At 35.4% G+C, this 21,405-nt stretch overlaps 1 protein-coding gene across 14 annotated transcripts in view; it reads right to left on the bottom strand.

Annotated features, from left to right (window-relative positions):
- The window catches only part of bcor (BCL6 corepressor), a 292,865-nt gene that overhangs the window by 48,657 nt on the left and 222,803 nt on the right, over positions 1–21,405 (bottom strand). For 13 of the 14 annotated variants that reach the window (XM_069889363.1, XM_069889366.1, XM_069889362.1 and 10 more), the window contains 4 exons: positions 17,289–20,117; positions 16,046–16,102; positions 15,443–15,626; positions 13,136–13,213 (listed from right to left, as the gene is read on the bottom strand). In XM_069889363.1, coding sequence (XP_069745464.1) covers positions 13,136–13,213; positions 15,443–15,626; positions 16,046–16,102; positions 17,289–20,117 — 3,148 coding nt within the window. The remainder of the gene's footprint in view (positions 1–13,135; positions 13,214–15,442; positions 15,627–16,045; positions 16,103–17,288; positions 20,118–21,405) is intronic. The other variant, XM_069889356.1, reaches the window with a different exon arrangement.

The raw sequence follows: 21,405 nt of genomic DNA, 5'->3' as shown, positions 1-21,405 counted from the left end.
TATATCAGCATATTCACGACAGAGAACTTCCACTACCAACCTCTGACTCCTAACATCCAAGCTCACCTTGATTTTTGTGCAAGCTGACTTTCCGGACTAGCTTTCCTTGCAGGATCTTGTCAAAGGCCTTACTAAAGTCCACATAGACAATGTCTATTACCTAGCCTCAGCAACTGTCTTGATCATCTCTTTAAAAACTGGATTGAATATGAGAGATAATTTGTCACGCACAGAGCCATGCAGACAGTCCCTAATTCGTATTTACTGATCAAAATACTCCTGGAACTTGACGCCTAGAATCCCCTTCAGTAACATTTCACCACTGATGTTAGGCTTATCAGCCTAAGTTGTCCTTGCAGCTCTTCTTAAATAAAGGCACAAAATGAACATCCCTGTGATCTTCCAGTACCCCATTTATGGCCCAATGATTATACAAATATCTAAGGACGCTGTAATTTCTTTCCGAACTTCCCACAATGTTCCAGAAAACACTTGATCAGGTCATGGGGTTTATCCATCTTTACATGCATTTGACTGCCAGGAGCTTATTTTGGTTATGTTCCAAGACCTCACAGTTCATTTCCATGACCTCCACAATAAATACAAATGTAAAATACCCAATCAAGATGTTTCCCATCTCCTGTGCTTCCACACTTAGATGATCGGATTGATGCTTTAGGAAACCTATTCACTCCCTCACTGCAATTTAGCTCTTTTGCCCAGCTGACAGAAGTTGCCACGGACATATACAACATCTCACTGCAGCAGTCCACTATACGAGCAAGTTTCAAGGCAGCCACCATAATCCCAGTGCCAAAGAAAGACTAAATGACTACTGGCCAGTGGCACTGATGTCTACAATCATGAAGTGTTTGTGGCTGGTGTCAGAAAGCAGATATACGAACCTTCTAGTGACATTGGTTCCATTTCAGTTTGCCAACCATCCAAACCAGTCCACAGCATTCAACATGATCATACTCAGAGGCTGGTGGATAAATGGTCTTTGCTTGGACTCAACACCCCTCTCTGCAACTTCATTATTGACTTCTTGAAAGAAAGACTGCAGTCTGTCTGGATTGCAAGTAAAACCTCAAACCCCATCACACTGAGCATTAGCACACCTCAGGGCTCTGTGTTCAGCCCATCACTGTTCATGTTGCTGATTCATAACTGCTCTGCAAGATTAAGTTGCAAAAGAATCTTCAAATTTGCAAATGATATGACAATGTAGTTGACCTCATCAAAAACAATGAGAAGTTGCATTTCAATGTAAAGGTTGAAAGGTTTGTGAAATGGTGTGAGTATAACAACCCGAGTTTCAACGTTGACAAGACAAAGGAGATAATTGTGGACATTAGTTGGATGAAGGTCAACCATTCTGCTCTACACATCAATGGTTCCTTGTGGAAAATGTGGGGACCACAAAGTTCCTTGGCATGCATATAAGGGATGACCTATCCTGGACTTACAAAATCTCTTCATTCGTCTGTAAGGCAATGGCAGCACCTACACTTCCTAAGGATGCTAAGGAGGGCAAAGCTACCAGCTCCCATCTTAACAATCTTTTACAGGAGCACTTTATAAAAAAAATATTTTATTTTTGTTTTTTTTTTAAACACAAAATATACATATCAAAATTTTCCATTTTCAAAATATATAGATATAAGTGTGCGTGTGTGTGTGTGTGTATGTGTGTGTGTGTGTGCATATATAAAAATTATAAACAACTTTTTCTTACAAAACAAAACACAACAACCCCTTCTCTCCACCCCCTTCACAGTATAAATCTGTACATCATCAGGGCTTACAGTTGGGCTTAAAAAGGGAAAGTCTCCATTGGGGAGGTCACATATTTTTATAATAATAGCACATTTAAAAAAATTTATATTTGGGCCCCTATATAATGCAAATATGGTTTCCATATTTTTATATATGTGTCATTTATTTGTTCTTTAGATTGTATGTGATTTTTTTTCCCCCATAGGAATACAACTGTTCATCTGTCTTCCATTGTGCTATCTGTAGAGGGGAGTCTCAGATTTCCAAGTAATTGCAATATATTTCTTAGTCACAGCTAAACTTATTTTAACAAATGAAATTTGGAATTTAGTTAGTTTATTACTTATTTCAATAAAATTGCCCAAAATATAAAGTTCCGGATCGTCCGCGAAAGTCACCCGTTATCCTTGTTATTATTTCAGTAAAATCCTGCCAGAAAGGTCTCACCTTCACACATAGCACATACAAAATTCCCTATTTCTATTCCACATCTAAAACATATCTCCGATACTTCAGATTTTGATTATGAAATTTCTGTAGTGTGAGGTATAATTGGTGTAGAAAATTATATTGTACTAATAAGTATCTTGCATTTATAATTGATGCCATGCTATCCAAACACCAATCAGACCAGCATCTTTCCATTATTGCAACTCCTAAATCCAACTCCCATCTCTCTCTCGATCTCTGTAAACCTGGCTTTGCACTTTCATTTTGGAGAGCAAAGTTCACCTTAGATACAAGTTTAGATGTGTTTCCCCTGTCAAATTATTCATTCCATCTTGCTAATTTCAGGTGGGGCCAAGTTTGGTCCCCATCTTTCTCTTAAGAACAATCTTAACTGGAGAAAGCAAATCAATGTCCCCTTAGCGACTCCATACTTATTTCTTAATTGTTCAAAAGACATGAGATCCTTCCATATTACAATCATCAACATATCTTATTCCCTTGTCATACATGCATTCAATATTTTGTTACCCATATTCATAGGCAGTAGTACATTTTTACATAATGGTGCGCTCAGTGATGTACCTGCTTTTTTTCCCCAGTACATTAATTTATTTCTTGCCATATTCTAATCATATGTATTAATATAGGATTATCTGGTTTTTTTGTTATTGATTTAACATTCCACATATATTGAATCTCCTCTGTTAGTGAATTCAGTCCCATTCGAATCCATGAAGGGGGACTGTTTTCTTCAAAGAAAGATGATAGAAATCTTGATTTTGCTGATAGATACTTCTTAAAATCCAGAAATCTAAGTCCTTCCAATTTATAGTCCCTTGTTAACTTTTCCAATGCAATTCTTGGTACTTTGTTATTCCATAGGAATTGTCTTATACAATTATGTAATAATTTAAATACATTTTTAGTTAGTACAATAAGAAATGATTGAAAGTGATACTGTAGTCTTGGCATTACCTTCATTTTTATACATTTTACCCTTATTATTATAATCATCAGATCTTTCCATTTCTGTAGACTTTTTTTTTCTAGTAGAGGATTATAATTAAGCATATATACATTCTGTAAATTATTATCTGTCATTATTCCTAAGTATTTAATTCCATCTTTCTTCCATTTAAATCTACTACCTTTTTGATATCTTTCATAATCAAAGTTCTGCAATGGCATTATCTCAATTTTATCCATATTTATTTTATAACCTGATTTTCTTCCACATTTTTCTAATATTGTTTGCAATCTTATCAGTGATTCCGATGGGTCAGACATATATAATAGCACATCATCAGCAAATAAACTAATTTTATGTTCTTCTGTCCAACTTTGAAGTCCTTAATATTCAAATCTCTTTTTTATAATCTTGCCAGAGGTTCAAATGTTAGGATGAATAATGCTGGTGATAGGAGACACCCCTGTCTACCCGATCGACTCAAGGGAAAAATAGATGACATTTGGTTATTAGTTATAATTTTAGCTTGTGGTTTATAATAATGAATTTTTATCCAATTTATTAATTTTCTAACTACACCAAATTTTTCCAATGTTGTATATAAGAATGACCATTCTAGTTGGTTAAATGTCCTTTCTGCATCTAAAGAAATAGTTATGTTTGGATCCAATCTTGATTTTGTCATATGTTTTACAATGAATAATCTACCAAGACTATTTGAAGAATGTCTTCCTTTAACAAATGCCACCAGATCTGGATGTATTAATTTTGGTAAATACTCACCCAATCTGTTGCTAGAATTTTATAGTTTACATTCAGAAGTGATACTGGTCTGTATGATGAGGTTTTCAATAGGTCTCTATTCTTCAGTAACATTGTTATCATAGCAGCTGAAAAAGTTTCTGGGGGGGGTTAGTTCTCCACCACCTGGTCCAACTCATCCATCAAAAGAGGCATCAACGAATCTTTAAATTATCTATAAGAACTCATGAGGGAACCCATCTTCCTCCGGGGACTTATTAGCTTGTAAAGTACCCAGAGCTTTCTCTATTTGTTTCCTTGTAAAGGAGCACCTAAATCATCTTTTTCTCTCATATCTAGTTTACGAAGTTCAACATTAGTTAACAATTCCTCCATTTTGCTTTCATCTCCTTCTAATTCTGATTTATATAGTTTCATATAGTATTGTCTAAACATATTAATTTATTTCTTTCTGATTATATGTTACAGTATCAGCTTCTTTTTCTATTTCATTTATCATTCTGGATGACTCCTCTCCTTTAACGTGCCAAGATATCACTTTATCTGCCCGTTCTCCTAGTTCATAATATTTTTGTTTAGTTTTTAATATCATTTTTCCATTCTATATGTTTGGAGTGTATTATATTGTAACTTTTTGTCCTCTAATATTCTATACTTCTTGTGTTCCTGATATCTGATATTCTTTTTCTAATTTTGTTATATCCTTCTCTAGACCTTCTAAGTCTCTCGCATATTCTCTCTTAAAATTTTCAGTGTAAGAAATAAATTGTCCCCTAAAATAAGCTTTAAGCGTATCCCATATTAGAAAACTGTTGTCAGTGGAAGGAAGATTGTTTTCACAAAATATTTCTTTGTCTCTTAATAAATTCGTAAAAATCCTTCATTTTTAATAATTTAGCATTATGGCATCATCTATACATACTTTCTTATTTTTCCATTATTGTGATAGTTAATGTTAATGGTGAGTAGTCTGATAAAGGTCTTGCTAAATACTCAGTTTTTAGCACTTTACCTTGTAACTGGACAGACATTATAGATAAGTCAGTCAATCTTAGTATATGAATTATGTACCCTTGAGTAGAATAAATAGTCTCTTTCCAAGGGGTTGAGCCGCCTCCAAATATCAATTAAATTTAAATCCTTATCAATGATAATGTCGTTTCTGCAGCTTTTGTTCTTGTTCTTTCTGATTTGTCCAATACTGGACCTAAACAAAAATTGAAATCTCCTCCAATCAATGTATTTTGCCTTCCTCCTGAGGTTTTTAAAAAGATATCCTTCATAAAGACTTCATTGTCATAATTTGGGGCATAAATGTTCATTAAAGTTTGCATAAATTTTGCAGTGTGCCATTACAAATCTTCTACCTTGATCAGTTAATGTCTTTTATATTATTATTGATATTTTTTAAATTAAAATCACTACACTTCTTGCTTTTATTTAAATGAAGACTACATTACCTGCCCCACCCAATCTCTTTTTAATTTTGCATGCTCCAATCTGGTAAGATGTGTTTCTTGTAAAAAGACAATATCTGCCTTTAATATTTTAAGTATGCCCAACCAGTTTTCTCTTCACTGACTCATTAATTCCATTAACATTAAAACTAATATAATGCACCAGATTGAAGAAACACAAAACATGCCAGATTAATGCAAAACAGCAATAATTACAGTAATACTAAAGACGGGGAAAGATCCACTAACACCAGCATCGTATAGACCAATATCTCTACTTGACACAGATTATAAGATAATAGCTAAACTATTAGCAAAAAGATTGGCCGACTGTGTACCAAAAATAGTAAAACTAGATCAAACTAGATCTATTAAGAAAAGACGAACAACGGACAATATCTGTAAGTTCATTAACTTAATCCATGCAGTACAAGGAAATAAGACGCCAACAGTGGCAGTTGCCTTAGACACAGAGAAAGCCTTTGACAGAGTAGAATGGAATTATTTATTCAAAGTATTATAGAGGTTCAACCTACCAGAGAAATATATTAATTGGATTCAAGCATTATATAAGGGACCATTGGCGAAGGTGACAGTCAATGGATATATATCAAGCCAATTTAAATTAAGCAGATCAACTAGGCAGGGATGTCCACTATCTCCCTCACTGTTCGCGTTAGCCAAAGAACCACTGGCAGAACTGATAAGAACAGAAAATAAAATAAGAGGGATAAAAATAAAAGAGAAGGAATATAAAATCAGTCTATTTGAAGATGACGTCATAGTATACTTAACAGAACCAGAATTATCAATAAAAGAATTACATAAGAAATTGATGGAATATGGAGAAGTATCGGGGTACAAGATCAACACAAATAAAAGTGAAGCAATGCCAATGAATAATGCGTATTTCACAAAGTTTAAGAAAGAATCACCATTTAGATGGCAAACATAAGCAATTCGATACCTAGGTATACAACTAGATAATAATCTAGGCCATCTATACAAATTAAATTATCAGCCATTAATGAAGAAATTACAAGACGACTTAGAACATTGGAAAGACTTACCACTAACACTGATAGGAAGGGTAAATTGCATTAAAATAAATATCTTCCCAAGGATACAATACCTATTTCAATCGTTACTAATTCACCTAACAGAGAAATTCTTCAAGGAGCTAAAGAAAATAATAAGGAAATTCTTATGGAAAGGGGGGAAACCGAGGATAGCGCTAGATAAATTAACAGAATGGTACAAACAAGGGGGCTTACAGCTATCAAACTTTAAGAATTATTTCAGAGCAGCACAATTAAGATACCTATCAGCACAATTAAGATACCCATCAGATTTTTATCAAACAAGGGAAAAACCAGATTGGACCAGATTAGAGCTAGATAAAATAGGGGAGAAGGTACCTGAACATATACTATATAAGTGGGATGAAAAGCTGCTGCAACATAGGAGTTCATCAGTACTGCACCATCTGCTCAACATTTGGAAGAAGATTCACGTAGAAAGGAATAAAACAAATTATCAACTGCCAAAATTATTATTGACGCAAAACCAACTAATCCCTTTCACAATAGATAACCTTTCCTTTAGAGAATGGGAGAGAAAAGGGATTAAAAGATTAGTAAATTGTTTTTATGGGAAATAAATTATTATCTTTTGAACAAATGAAGTACAAATATGGTATAACTCACGGTACAATGTTTGCATACCACCAACTGAAAACCTACTTGAAGGACAAATTGGGAAGCAGACTGAGGTTACCAGAAGGAAGCAATTTTGAATATGTGATTACAGACACAATGATAATTAAAAGATTTATAACAAACATGTACATCAAACTGCAAGAGAAAGAGAACGAGGAAACAAGCTGTAAACCCAAACAAAAATGGGAACAAGATCTAAACATAAAGATAAAGAACGAAACATGGGAAAAGCTATGCTCCGGAACTATGAGAAATACAATAAACACGAGGTTACACATGATATAATATAATTGGTTACACAGGCTATACACCACGCCCCAAAAGTTAAATAAATGGGACCCAACAGTATCAGACACATGTTTTCATTGTAAGAAGGAAACAGGAACAACAGTACATGCAATTTGGGCATGTGAGAAAGTGGAAAAGTTTTGGAAGGTCTAAACCAGGTATTGAATAAAATCACAAAAAGCAACATACCAAAAAATCCAGAGATCTTTCTTCTAAGTAATATAAGAAGTAAAGAACTTGGACTCGATTTGGATGGAGCACAAAAAAGATTTATTATGATAGCCTTAACTGTAGCAAAAAAATGTATTATGTCAACCTGGAAATTAGAAGATAGCCTGAGAATACAGCAATGGTACATAGAAATGAATAAATGTATTCCATTGGAAAAAATAACATATAGTTTAAGAAATAACATCACAGTATTCGAACAAATTTGGGAACCGTACATGGAACACAACAGAGAAGTCCTACCGTGGACCTCCACCGCCTAAAATGACAGAAGGAGAAGAAGATGAAATGAACTGACCCAGGATGTAAAAGTAGAAGACACAAATTTCTTCTTTATTTTCATTGTGTGATGACATTGTTTAATGGGTTTAATGTATCATATAGATTGAATGTGAGTGGGTGGGGGGGGTGGCGGCGTGAAGGAGGGAGGGAAGGGAGGGGGGAAAAGAGGAGAAAATGACACTGTGTATATTGAAGAGGGAAATGTTTGTGTGTATTTTGGTTAGTATGGTTCATAGTGTGAAAAATAAAATTTAAAATAAAAAAAACATTAAAACTAATAAATGTTAATGTTCAATCCATATTATTCCTTTAAACAATATTTTTTAAACAGTAAAATCTCTTTGACTCTTTAGATAATAAAATGATCCTTCCCTTTAAGAAAAACACACAATGTCCTTGCATGACAGCGACATATATGTAGAGCTCTGAAAGCCCGCGAGAAATGCCTGCAAAATCTCTCAAGGAAGAAGAACCCCTCACTTTTAGTGCCATCTTTTTTTGTTACTCCTCTCCAGGTGCCATTCTCCCCCTTAGACCAGAATCTCCACCTGCTACCACTTTTCCCAGATATTTTTTTCCTTTGCTGTGCTCTCTGTGAATATTTCTATACCACTTTACTTTTAAACAATAAATACAAGATAGTTTAACAAAAATACAACTTTAACTTAGTTCCATTATAAATATTTTCACATTCTTCTCCCTCGTCAACTTTAATTTTTTTTATATATACAACTTCACAGAAAGTCTTCTATCTCTTTCTTGGTCTTGAAAAATCACTGATTCCCTTCCGCTACTTCAACCTACAAATTCGCAGGATATATCATTGAAATATTTCAAGTTTTTAGTGCGTAATTGTCTTTTCACATCTTCAAATTCTTTTCTTTGTTTTAATCAAGATCAGGCTAAAGTCTTTAAAAAACTAGTACCTTTTCATGATCAATCTCGGGCAGGCCATTATTCTGCTAAGAGTAATCATATGCTGCTCCCAGAATTATCTCCCACTTTCGGTAGTTTAGAAGTCTCACCAGAACAGGTCTTGATCTCTGATCACCGGCTTTTCTGGATCTGAGTGTTCAGTGAGCTATCTCGATATGCAGTTTTTCTTCAAGTTTGTCTTCACCCAACACTTGTGGGATCCATTTTTGAAAAAAATTCACCGTGTCCCTTCCTTCAGTCCAATAATTTTGACATTATTCTATCGATTAAAGTTCTCCATATGGTCAGTATTGTCCAGCAGTCCTTGTTTATCTGACTCCCATTCTTTGGCTCTTCTTTTCCTCAAGTTTTTCATGCATTTTCATCATATCAATCTCTGGTCAACCCAATCTCTCCACCAGTTCTTCAACAATCTCTTTTATTTCAGACATTTTCTGAATCGGTTATGCAAATTCTTCATTTTTTTCAGGATAATGTTCAATTCCAACTCCCCAGTTTTACCTGGTTCTGTTGGTCCCGCTACCATTTTCATACCACTCCCTTTTGGACTTTCACCCGATGTTCCCAGTTGAATAGGAGCTTCTTCAACCTTTGTTCTCGGCTGCCTTGGCTTCTTCTTGCTAGTTTTATCCAGTTTTGATAAAGAAAATTTTGAAGTTTTGACCATCTATTTAGTATACTTCATGCAGAGCTCAACCAAAACACGTCTAAGACCTTCTTTTGGCCATGCCCTCTCTTAAAGGAGCAAAATTGTGTGTGTCCTGTCTGGCGGCATCATCTTGTGGCATGGTAACTGCAAAGCATCAGACTAGAAGTCTACACAGAGAATCATTAAAACAGCTGAGAGAATTACAGCCGTCTCCCTTTCCATTATAGAAAACATTTGAGCTTTGTCTAAATAGAGCTCAAGAAATTGTAGATTTCTATCCACCGCACAGGATCTTTAACCTACTACCATCAAGAAGGTGGTATAGGAACATCAAAATCAGAACTGCCAGGCTGGGGAATAGTTTCTTTTTACAGGCTGTGAGACTGATGATCAGTGTCCTGTAACTGTGTAAAACATCCCAAATATTTTCATACAAGTGGTCCCTGACATACTACCATAATTGGGACCGACGAACTGGTCGTAACTCGAATTAGTCATAAATTGTGTTCGCCCACCATACACAATTAAACGAGACCATAAAGTAATTTTTAAAAAAGATTTTTAACAAATTAATCTTTAATAAAGAATGTAAACATATGTACAGTACCTTCATTAAAGATATTCCCAATAGCCATATGTATTTCTAGAATATAATGAAGTAAATGGACTCGGGCATTGGACTGCCGCGGGGAGTGGGGATTTTAGGCTGCTGCGGGAAGCGGGGACATTAGGGCTGCGGTGGGAAGCAGGGACCACTGTATACAGTACTTTAAATACAAAATATGTATTTGTACAGTAGTTTTAATAAAGTTTTTTTTAAGTTTGGTCATAAGTACAGGTGGACATAACTCAGAAGTTGAGGACTACCTGTATATTTATTCTGATTATCTTTAAGATCTTTATGTACTGTGAATTGTGGGTTTTGTGTGTGTGTACCATGGACTGGGGTGATGCTGTTTCATCAGATTGTACATGTACATTCAGATGGTAATAAACTTGAACTTAATATATTTAATAATCTTAACATTCTTTATTAGCTTATTCACCAAAGACATTTCACGTCCTCTTTTTGCATTCCTGATTTCTCTCTTTTTCAACTCCTGTGTCTCTATATTCAAGGGAACTCCTTGAACTCAGCTGCCATATGCCTCCTTCTCTTCTTTCTAACCAGAGGGTGAATAACCCTTGTGAGTCAGGGTTCCCCAATTCTGCCAACCCTTCACATCATCCTATTTCATTGTTTAAAAAGACATCTGCTTACCTGCTAACAGCCTCTCCCAATCAAATTTTGAGAGTTGCCATTTAAAACCTGAAATTTGAGAACAAATCCTTCCATTTTCCTCAACTACTTTATAACTAATAGAATTATGGTCACTGGTCCTCAAGAGGTGTTTCACTGACACTTCAGTCACTTGCCCTGCCTCATTTCCCAGCAGGAGCTCCAGTGTAGCCCCCTCTCCAGAAGAGGAACAGAAAAAAATAAAAGTAGCAGATGTTGGAATCTTGAGTGAAGATCAAGAAGCAGGAGGAACTCTGCAGGTCAGGCAGCATCCAGGGGTAGCAATGATAAGTGTGATCATTTAGGGAATTAAATTCATTTAAATGAATGGTACCTGACCCACTAAGTTCCTCCAGCTTCTCATTGTTTGCTCAGGGCCTTTGTACATCAGTTGAAAAAACTTTCCTGGTCACACTTAATATATTCCCCTCCATCCAAGCACTTTTCACTACGGCAGTCCTAGTCAACATGAGAGAAATTAAAATCACCCACTATGACAACCCTATTATTAGAACCATAGAACACTATAGCACAGAAATCAGGCCATTCAGCCCTTCTAGTCTGTGCCAAAACATCATTCCACAAGTCCCACCGACCTGCACCCATTCCATAACCCTCCAAACCTCTCCCATCCATGTATCCATCCAATTTATTCTTAAAATTTAAGAGTGAGTCTGCATTTACCACATCAGATGGTAGCTTGTTCCACGCTCCCACCACTCCCCCTGAGTGAAGAAGTTCCCCTAAACCTTTTCCCTTTCTCCCTAAAGCCATGTCCTTTTATATTTATCTCTCCTAATCTAAGTGGAAAGAGCCTACTTGCATTTACTGTTTATACTGTTCATAATTTTGTAAATCTCTATCAAATCTCCCCTCATTCTTCTACACTCCAAGGAATAAACTTGTTTAATCTTTTCCTGTAACTCAACTCCTGAAAACCCAGCAGTATCCTAGTAACTCTTCTATGTACCTTTTCAATCTTACTGATATCCTTCCTGTAGTTTGCAGTTAAGAACTGTACACAATTCTTTCAGCTATCTGTGTTTGCCCAACATATTTGCTCCTCTAATTCCCACTGACTTATGGAGATCTCCACTGAAGAATTCTCATCATAATGATGAAAAATCCCCAAATGTATGTCTGACGGATCAGAAACACTCTTTAGGAGGCAGATACGGATGTCAATGACTTACTGTCTGCAAAAAACTTAAAATGAAAAAAAATACAGAGGTTACACTGCATGATGTAAACTACTAGTTAGCCACAGAAAGGATAGCCAAATTACAGTTTGCCATGTATTTAAAAGAGCCTTCAGAATTCTGGAAAACGGTCTTGTGGACAGTTGAGACCAAGATTAAACTGTATGAAGAGTGATGTCAAGAAGGAACTGCCCAAGATCCAAAGTATACCACCTTTGCCATGGTTTGCAGCCTGCAGTGTAGCAGCTTCTGTATTTCTGTTCATGAACTCTTCTGCAGACAGTTGTCATTGACACATTCACACCTGCCTCCTGAAGAGAGTTTCTGATATGTTGGACAGGTGTTTGGGGATTTTTCTTCATTCTCTTGAGAATTCTTCTGTCATCAGAATGGAGGTCTTCCTTGGAATACCAGTCCTTTTAAGATTACTGAGCTCACCAATGTGCACTTTCTTCTTAAAGATATTCCAAACTGTTGATTTGGGTAATCCTAAGGTTTGGGCAGTATCTCTTGTTTTATTTTTGTTATTCAGCCTCATAATGTCTTCTTTGACTTTCACTGGTCCTCATGTTGAAAAATGGCAACTGCAGACTCCAAAGGTGATCAAAAGGTTAGAACCCTCCCTAACTCCCTTAAACCTGCACCAATGAAGCAATTAAACATACCTGAGTAATCACAAACACTTGTGAAGCTAAATGTCCCAAATGTTATGGTATCCTGAAATGGGCGGGGGGGAGGGGGGGGGGTGGAACGACTATGCACAAAAAGTACTGTAATTTCTACATGGCCAAACCAAAATGTAAACAAATAACCTTGAATAAAATGTGGAATGTGGAATCAGATATAATTATATCTGAATTGTTTAATTACAAATGTAAAACTGTGGAGCACAGGGGCAAATAAAGGAAAAAAAGTGTCTTTGTCCCAAACATTATGGAGGGCACTGTAACTTCAGCAAGATGTTAACCATATTCTCCATATATTTGAAAATTATGGAAATTAAAAATTAGCTCCCACACAAGCTCAATTAATCACCTTCAAAATTTGAGCACAGAAATTCAAGCAAAACATTTTTGCAAACTTAAAATATTATGAAAACGTATATTCCTTAAACTTCTCTTAACACCCAAATAGTACATACCAGACGCATTGTGTGCTTGTACTTGCAGAATTAGCGGAATAAAATCTCGGAATCCATTCTTTTGTTTCTTTTGGTAGGCTAATTTGAAGAGAAAATCATAATGCAAATTCTGGTCTTATCAAACAATTGATTTTTCAAGATAAAATCAAAATGAACACCATAGCAATTTTAATGATGATCTTTCACCAAATACCATAAATCAGATTTAGAAATACATATCTATAATTTACTGTTGATATTGCTAAAGGGAATGTCTTGCAAGTAAATTCTTACTTTTTTTAGCAGAAACATTAACCCGTTTAATGTAAATGACTTGATTGCATCAAAATAATAGACAAATGACATGTGAAACATGTCAGTATCATCAACAGTAATTTAAAATGTAATTGTTCCAGTTCTATTTATGAACTCTATTTTCACCGAACATTCACACATCCACAGCAGTTTTCATTGTCTTATGTTTGTTGATGAGACTTAATTTTTTCAAATCATTAGCTCATCTTATTATACTTCTCAGCATAATAAACTTGAATGTACTGCAATTTGATGGCTGGTATGTGTTAAGTTAATCTCAGTTATGCTGCATTACAAATTGCTATGGCCCTAAGTTTGTATTGCTAGAAAATTAAAGCTATCTCTACATTTTAACTGAAATCAGGGGGGAGACTCATCTGTGATCGAATAGTCTGACTTCAAACTGTTTCAGCTCATACATGAACAGACATTTAAGGCAGGGGCTCACACCATCAGCAGAACCATGGCGCTGAATAAAGAAAATTTCTTAAAATATAAATGTGACTTGTTGCTGGTGTTGCTGTTAATAATATGCAGGATGAATATCAGCGGTGTTTGGATTTCTAACCAACAGAAGACAATTATATGTTTAACAGTGGGTATTTGTGTGGTTTCTTAAATCATTTGGTCACAGCTAACAAGAATCATATGACTCATGGCATATCCTGTAATTTATCACCATGTGGTGTACCATGGTAACACTTCATAGATTGTTGTCATGGTAATAGTTTTAATTCACCACAGCAACTCGGCAGTTTCATTACCGGTCTTTCTCTGACAGGTGACTGGCAGACAAGTCAGTAAACTAACAGGGCATTTAAGAATCAACCAATAATTCAGCAGCATTAATTACCCAGTGAAAGAAAACATTCACTGAAATGATCATTGACACGTAACTTTTACTTCTCAGGTTCATTTTGAGAATAAGTCATTAAAACTATGTATTACTACATGATACAGAAATACTAACTGTGATACCCACCCCCCCCCACCAAAAAAAATTCACTGAATACCTAGGGATGAAGTAATAGTCTGATTGCTTAGAAAATAGGTCAAGTGTTAATATACGGCACTCTCCTGTCCGTCGTTTCTGAAATTATGCAGATTTCACATATTGAGATAGGGTTATCCTTGCATATGCATCTAACATCGGTATAATTCAAAACTGACTTAACGACTGAGAATGTTGGAGAAATTTTAAACCAAGTTAAATTTCCATAAAACCTATTTGTTTTCTGCACTCTTTCAGATTGTTCAGATTCAGACTCCGACACAAAACTTGCAAGATTCCATCATCACGACATCCTCAGATTTTATACAGAGGCCCTGATAGACACAGTTCAGATAGGTTTTTGTGTCAAAAGTAATTAATTTACTCAGAAAGTGTAGTAATTATTTATTTTAAGATCAAAACTATTAAAAAGCTGGCTGGTATCCATTGTTCAAATAACTTTTTTTGAAAGTTCGTAAATTTTTTATTGTATTGATATTAATTTTTAAATCATTTATGACACAATAATAACACTCCCAAAATTAAGGTTATGTAAAATTCAAAATATTCCAAAAGAGAATATACTGTTCAACAAATTTCTTAAAAATATTTCACAATCAAGGTATTGCGTATAAAATGGTAATTGCAATGATGTTTTTCTTTATTCGCTGGCAAAGATCCGAGTTACCAAATTCTTAATCAAACATAGTTTTATTGATCAAATATGTTTTACTAGTTCTAAAATTCTATACACTACTGTACATTTTATAAAGAGGTGCAGCAAAATGACAGAATCAGCCCTCTGAGTTCTTTGAACCTCAGCACATAGGCATATTGTTGAGGCTTACTTTTCTTTGAATTATTAAACACTGGTAATTCAGTTTGGATCAGGTCCAATGATTTGAAAGTTATCAATAAGAAAGTAATTTTAATTGGAATTTGTATACCAGTTATTGCAATTAATAGATCACTAACCCTTCCAATGTACAATAAGTTATCATTATTCAATTTATGTTATTCACCTTCATCAAAATTTTCTATTGAAGTAATCTCATCTTCTGAATCTTCCTTTGACTTCTTTTCTTTCTTCCCAGAGAGGTTTTTCCATTCAGTGACACCTAATTTGTTGTCCTCTAATGCATCCTCAGTTTCCCTACTATCATCTCGTTGTTTCATCTCAAGTTCAGAAAAGCGCATCATAGCACGCTAGAATCATAAATAAAAGTATTAAAAAATGAAAAATAAACTTTTATTAACACAAAAGCAATTAAAATTGCCTTGTTTTCATACCTGTACAGAATGTTCATTGAAAGAGAATTTCTAAAGTTAGTAAAAGACAACACTGAACAGTGATCTTAAGTTCTATCAATGCACTATTTACTAACATAACTATAGTATCCACCATGAAAAAAAGGATTGTTGTATGTTTAAAAAAAAAATCAGTATATTTCTATTGTATATAATCTTGAACCATGCTTCAGAATTTCAACACAAGGAAGGTAGTTTGTAGACTAATTTTGGGGTCCACATCTAATGGCTCGCTGTCCAAACTTTTGTTAACTAATATCATTTAACAATTCTTTTCATTTATGTTAAACAATCTGAGAAAAATCTTAAGAACTGACCTCACAGTAAGCAGCAGGCTGATTTAAAATACTGTCCTCTTGTGATAATCCTTCCATCTATTCAATTAAAATGATCACTCAGTGGGGAACTTTATCATTCATTTTTACAGACACAAACCAATATTTCACAACAAGATTGAAAATGATAAGAGTCTTTTCACCTATCAAAAATTTGTGTAGAAGTGGAATGTTTACTGAAGACCTTACATACAATAAATATATACAGTACAAATGTGTGGGGGAAAAAAGCAGAGGGAGAATGGGATAGGGGGAAAGGAATTCACTTACTTAATGGACCCACATATAACATTGCTAGCGTAGGGTGAAAACTTATCTTTGGAGATCATTAACATATCACCATTTTTTACTGCTATACACCTTCTAGTTTAGAATTACAGCACAAGAACAATAGCCCAAACATTTTTGAACATGTTACAGAAATACACAATAAGTGTGGTTCTTGAGATTTCCAAAATTCATTCAATTAAACAAAACAACCATGAATACAAGGACAAAGCCAATACACGACAGTGTACCAAGTCTATATACATCATTTCTTAACCACCTCAAATTTGGTGCCTCTTTATTTTTACCTACATATTATTTTATCCCAATTTTCCTATTTTAAAATATAGATTACTCTGAGTTATAGGAATACACATTGAGATGGCTCAAAAGGAATGTGAATTCAAAGGTATGAAAACTGGTATCTAAGGCACAAAATCTTAGAAGGATGCAAAAATTTATATGGGCCCAGTACCATAATGGTTATGATCTGGACTAACAACCAGATGGTCTTGAGTTTAAATTCCACCATGACAAACTGAAGAAATTAATACATTTTGAATTTGTGGATAATATGTGATTGACTCCAGTCTCAACCTTGCAAACTTTGCCTAGTTTGGCATACAAGTAACTCCCGCCCTCTCCCATGTGACTGACCTTTGACATCTTCAGGATAACTTGGAACACTACATATTGTCTTGAGAGTGTTGCCAATTTCCCAAGGGAATTTAGATTTAACTGTTGGTATATATGCTCAAGAAATTCTTAAGATGGAACATTTCCTTTTTATTATGGCTTAGCAAAGGAATGTATGGATACCCTTCAAAAGATTCATAAGCTTATTTTAAATAGGATGCACTTTTCTCAAGCAAGAAGATTAAATTATACAAATTTATAAAGGATTTTTTTAAAATAAGATGCATTCTTTCAGCCACTGATAAATAAGTCAAAAACTCACCTGTAGTGCTCTTTGTTCTCGACTAAGTTGACTAGAGTCTGCATATAGTTCAGTTGTGACACACTTAAATTTATCTCCCACATACCCAGCTGAGTTTGCTATTCGCTTTGTTAGATTAGACTTCTTCGGCTTCATAAATTTAGCAGCTGTTACCTCCAGATCTTCAGTTCTGTCTTTGGTATCACTGTGATTCAACTGAGCCAAAAATTGCCCAGTTTCAGCACCAAATTCTTTCTCTGTAAGTGTTTTTCCAGAAGATGTGGCAACATGGTCAATGAAAGGAGCATCCACTGAGACATCAGAAATCATTTGAACTGTTGTACTCTCTTTGCTTTGGCTGTCTGAAGAATTTTCTTTGTTTAACTTCTGATTTGATAAACACAGGCCCTGTGATAAGCTGCAGATTTCCATTCCCTTATGGACATCTCTGTCTTTTCCATCTTGTGAAATGGCTTCCACAGAGTCAACTGTTTTGCCACTGCATACCTTTGAGGAATTTTGTTTACTTCCTTCTGATGGGATACATTTTTTTGATATTTTTGCTTCAATTTTACTCCATTGATCATTGTGTTCTGAGATCAGGTGTTTGTCCTTAATATCTTTGGCAAATGTTTTGCCATGATTCTTTGGACTATGACATAATAGTTCACTTCTTCCTGAAACCTGCAACTGGTCTGCATTAGTATTTTGTAATATCTCCTGTGGCCTCTCTCTGTTAACAGATTCTTCGCTGCATCGAAGTCGATCATGTGATCTGGATCGTCGCTGTGCTCCTTCACTTCGTTTTTCTTCCTGAACACTGGGTGGTGGGATGATGGGGTTAATTAAATTCTGGGTGTTGTGAAATAGGGTATATTCACTTCTGCATGTTGGCAAACTGGTGTAAGAAAGTCTGTGCTTTGGTGCTAAGTTTCCTGCATATAAATTGCCATTGGGCAATAAAGCAGGATGGGGAAATACAAGTCCTTTATCAGGTATGGGAAGGTGGCTAATTGGGATTCCTTCTGGTGTAGAGTAAGTGAAATACCTATTTGGATATGGTAAAGGTGGAGATAGAAATGTCTCATTTGGAGTTAAAAATATTGAACCTGATGAATGACCACTTTCAGTTGCATGTGACACAAAATCTTGACAGCTTCCTTTGGTCCCTTTAGTGGGCTGTTTACTTGGTACTGGGGAGGACTGTCCTGTTTGGTGAATAACAGAAGTCTTATTTGAAGAATTATTCCTATGTGCCTTTTCAGACTGAACCCATTCAGCATTAACATTTGGTGAAGGTGAAGCAGATGCAGGTCGGCCCAAACCAGAGACAGAACCTGGAATATGAGTAACGGAACCATTGGAACTCCCAATTCTAGGACATGAGGAGCTTCTCTGATGTGGAATGATACGCTCTAGTGTTTTATTGCTCACCATTATACTACTGGTTTGATGGTCTCCCGGAGAACTAGTACTGGGAATGGCCCACGTTGAGTGTAATCTATTGATAATAGCAGGCCTTTCAACAGGAAGATCATTATGCATTGATGTTGAAAAACCTTCAGAATGTGTTTCCTTGCTTGTCGATAAAGAGTTGTTTCGCCATTTGCCTGGTGTAACTTTATCAGTACTCTCAGTCTTTGACACCTGTTCACTTGAGGTCTCACCGCATCCTACTTTAGAAGACAGATCTAGAGGCTTTTCATTACAGTCCTTGGTTGATATCTGTTTTTCCTGCAGTGATGGAGATTTAGCAGTTTTTTGTTCAGACTGAGTGTTTCGTGAATGTGTCGCTGTCTGTTGGAAGTTTTCACTAGATTCTGGCGGCTTTGCAGTTTTTCCATTCACTGATCGAACAGGAGAAGCAAATTCATTATTTAGACTTAAATAACCATGAGGAACGGCCAACGAAGGAGAAGGAACAGATATCCGAGCAAGATGCTTCTGAAATTCAGAAGAGCTGTCTCCAACCTGTGATGATGATAGGTGAAGCCGGGAAGGTGGTCTTGGAGATTGCAACAGTGTACCTGTGTCAGCTGAAATACTATTAGCATTTGATTTTTCATTGGCTGAAACCCTTGCTTTCTTGGTACTTGATATCTGATGAGTCAGAATGTGTGGATCAACTGGCAGTCTTGGGTTACCTGTCATGATCCCTGAAAGGCATTTTTCAGAACAGTGAACCATGGATGACATTATGGGTGATGTTGCAGCTGGTGTTATCCTTAGTGGAGAAGGAAGAGATGAAGGAATGGGAGGCAAACCATAGTGTGGAGGTGGTATGTATAAGAAACGGTCACTGTGACTACAAACTGGAGAATAGGTTATGTGCTGCGGTAAACCATATGAATTTTGTGACGGTATCAAACATGTTTTATAAATGTTCCTTGGGTAATTGCTTGTTGAGTCCACAAATGAATACATGCCTGATGCTGGGCTCTCTATGTATGGATTAACCCATGGAAGTCGCAAATAACTTGGACTAGTTCCATTTACTGGTGTTTGTTTTCCACTTGAAGATCCTTCTAAACCCAGTGGTTCACCTCTGGCAGCAGTGGCATTTTGTAGACCAGGAGGTGATTTGTACAGTGTGCTGAAGTTTTCATGAGGCTTTGTGCAACCACTGCCATTTTCCAGTGTTTCTGGTGGATGCACTTTATAATTCAAATCAGGCATTCTATCAGCCATAAATCCCAGACTGGTCATGGCCACTGCAGCCTCTTGTTCTTTTTCATTTCTTAGCCCATGTGCAGTAGGATATATAATACCATTGTGGTTTCTAAGCTCCTCTTGCATGATCCCACTGGCAGCTCTAAGTCGATCAATTTGTCTCACTGAGGCAGCATCCACCTGTACAAAATTTCAAAAAAATTAATTTATATATACTATTTAAGAAATGCAAATTTATTTTCAGTTTTGGTTTACTTTCTGTCAGTTGGAAACTTTAACGATTTTTTTTAACTTTATTGAAAAGATCTTCAATAAAAAACAATATACAGTCCAATAACAAAAAGAAATCAATTTTGTATAAGTATGAAAAAAACCCCACCCCATCAGCCAGCTCTCTTAAGGAGAGCCAAAGATATGAATAAAAAAAAACCTGAAAATATTTACAATAAATCAAAGTATATCTAAATGCATATACTCCAAGTAAGGAGACCACTTATTAACAAAAAGAGAATTGCCATGCAAGTTATATGTAATTTTTTTCCATAACAATACAAGCATTCAATTCATTATGCCAGCGTGTTATATTAATCTCTATATTATCTTTCCAAGTACTAGCTACACATTTTCGAGCTACAGACAACACTAAGCGTACAAATGCAATTTGAAACTTATCCAACCCTAATCCCCTCAAAGAGACCATATAACCCAATAAAAAAAAATAAAAGTCGATGGGTCTAATGGTAATTTAATGTTATATAATTTTTTCCAAAACCAACCTAATTCCTTCCCAAAATGATTGTACTTTAACACAAGACCAAACAGCATGTAAAAAAAAGTTCCAGTACATAAACCACATCTAAAACAAGAATCCAAATTACTAAAACCATATTTTTTCATTTTCTCTGGAGTTAAATATAACTGATGTAGAAAATTATAATTAACCTTTCCATATCTTACATTCGTCAATTTAGTTTCACCTATCATAACACATATCCTCCCAATTATCTTCTGGAAAAATATACGTTAAATCATTTTCCCCATTTAAGCCGAGATTTCTCCCATTCCGGTTTATCCATACTATCTTGTAACACTTGATACATAACTGAAATATAACCCTTCTTTGATATAGAGGAAATCAAAGATTCAAATTTTGTCAATATAGATAAATTCATCTCTTTACCATAATTATCTTTTACCAAAGCTCTAAGTTGGTAGTACACAAACAAAGAATTTACAGATATTAAACTTTAACAAATTGATAACATCTATTGTCAGTGAGCATATGAGTGTGGAAAACAAAAGAACTGTGGTGTCCAAAAGGTTACTGAATAAAACACCATGCAGTAGAATGGTGAGTATTTATATTCCACATCTGAGCTCTTAATGGACTTTAGTACCATAGCATAACTGTTCATGGAAGTAAAATAAAGCAATTATTCAAATTATCACCAGCTAATTTACCCAATAT

This window comes from Narcine bancroftii, chromosome 7, assembly GCF_036971445.1.
Source record: "Narcine bancroftii isolate sNarBan1 chromosome 7, sNarBan1.hap1, whole genome shotgun sequence".
Taxonomy (NCBI): Eukaryota; Metazoa; Chordata; class Chondrichthyes; order Torpediniformes; family Narcinidae; genus Narcine; species Narcine bancroftii.
This window is presented reverse-complemented; position numbering and strand designations above follow the sequence as displayed.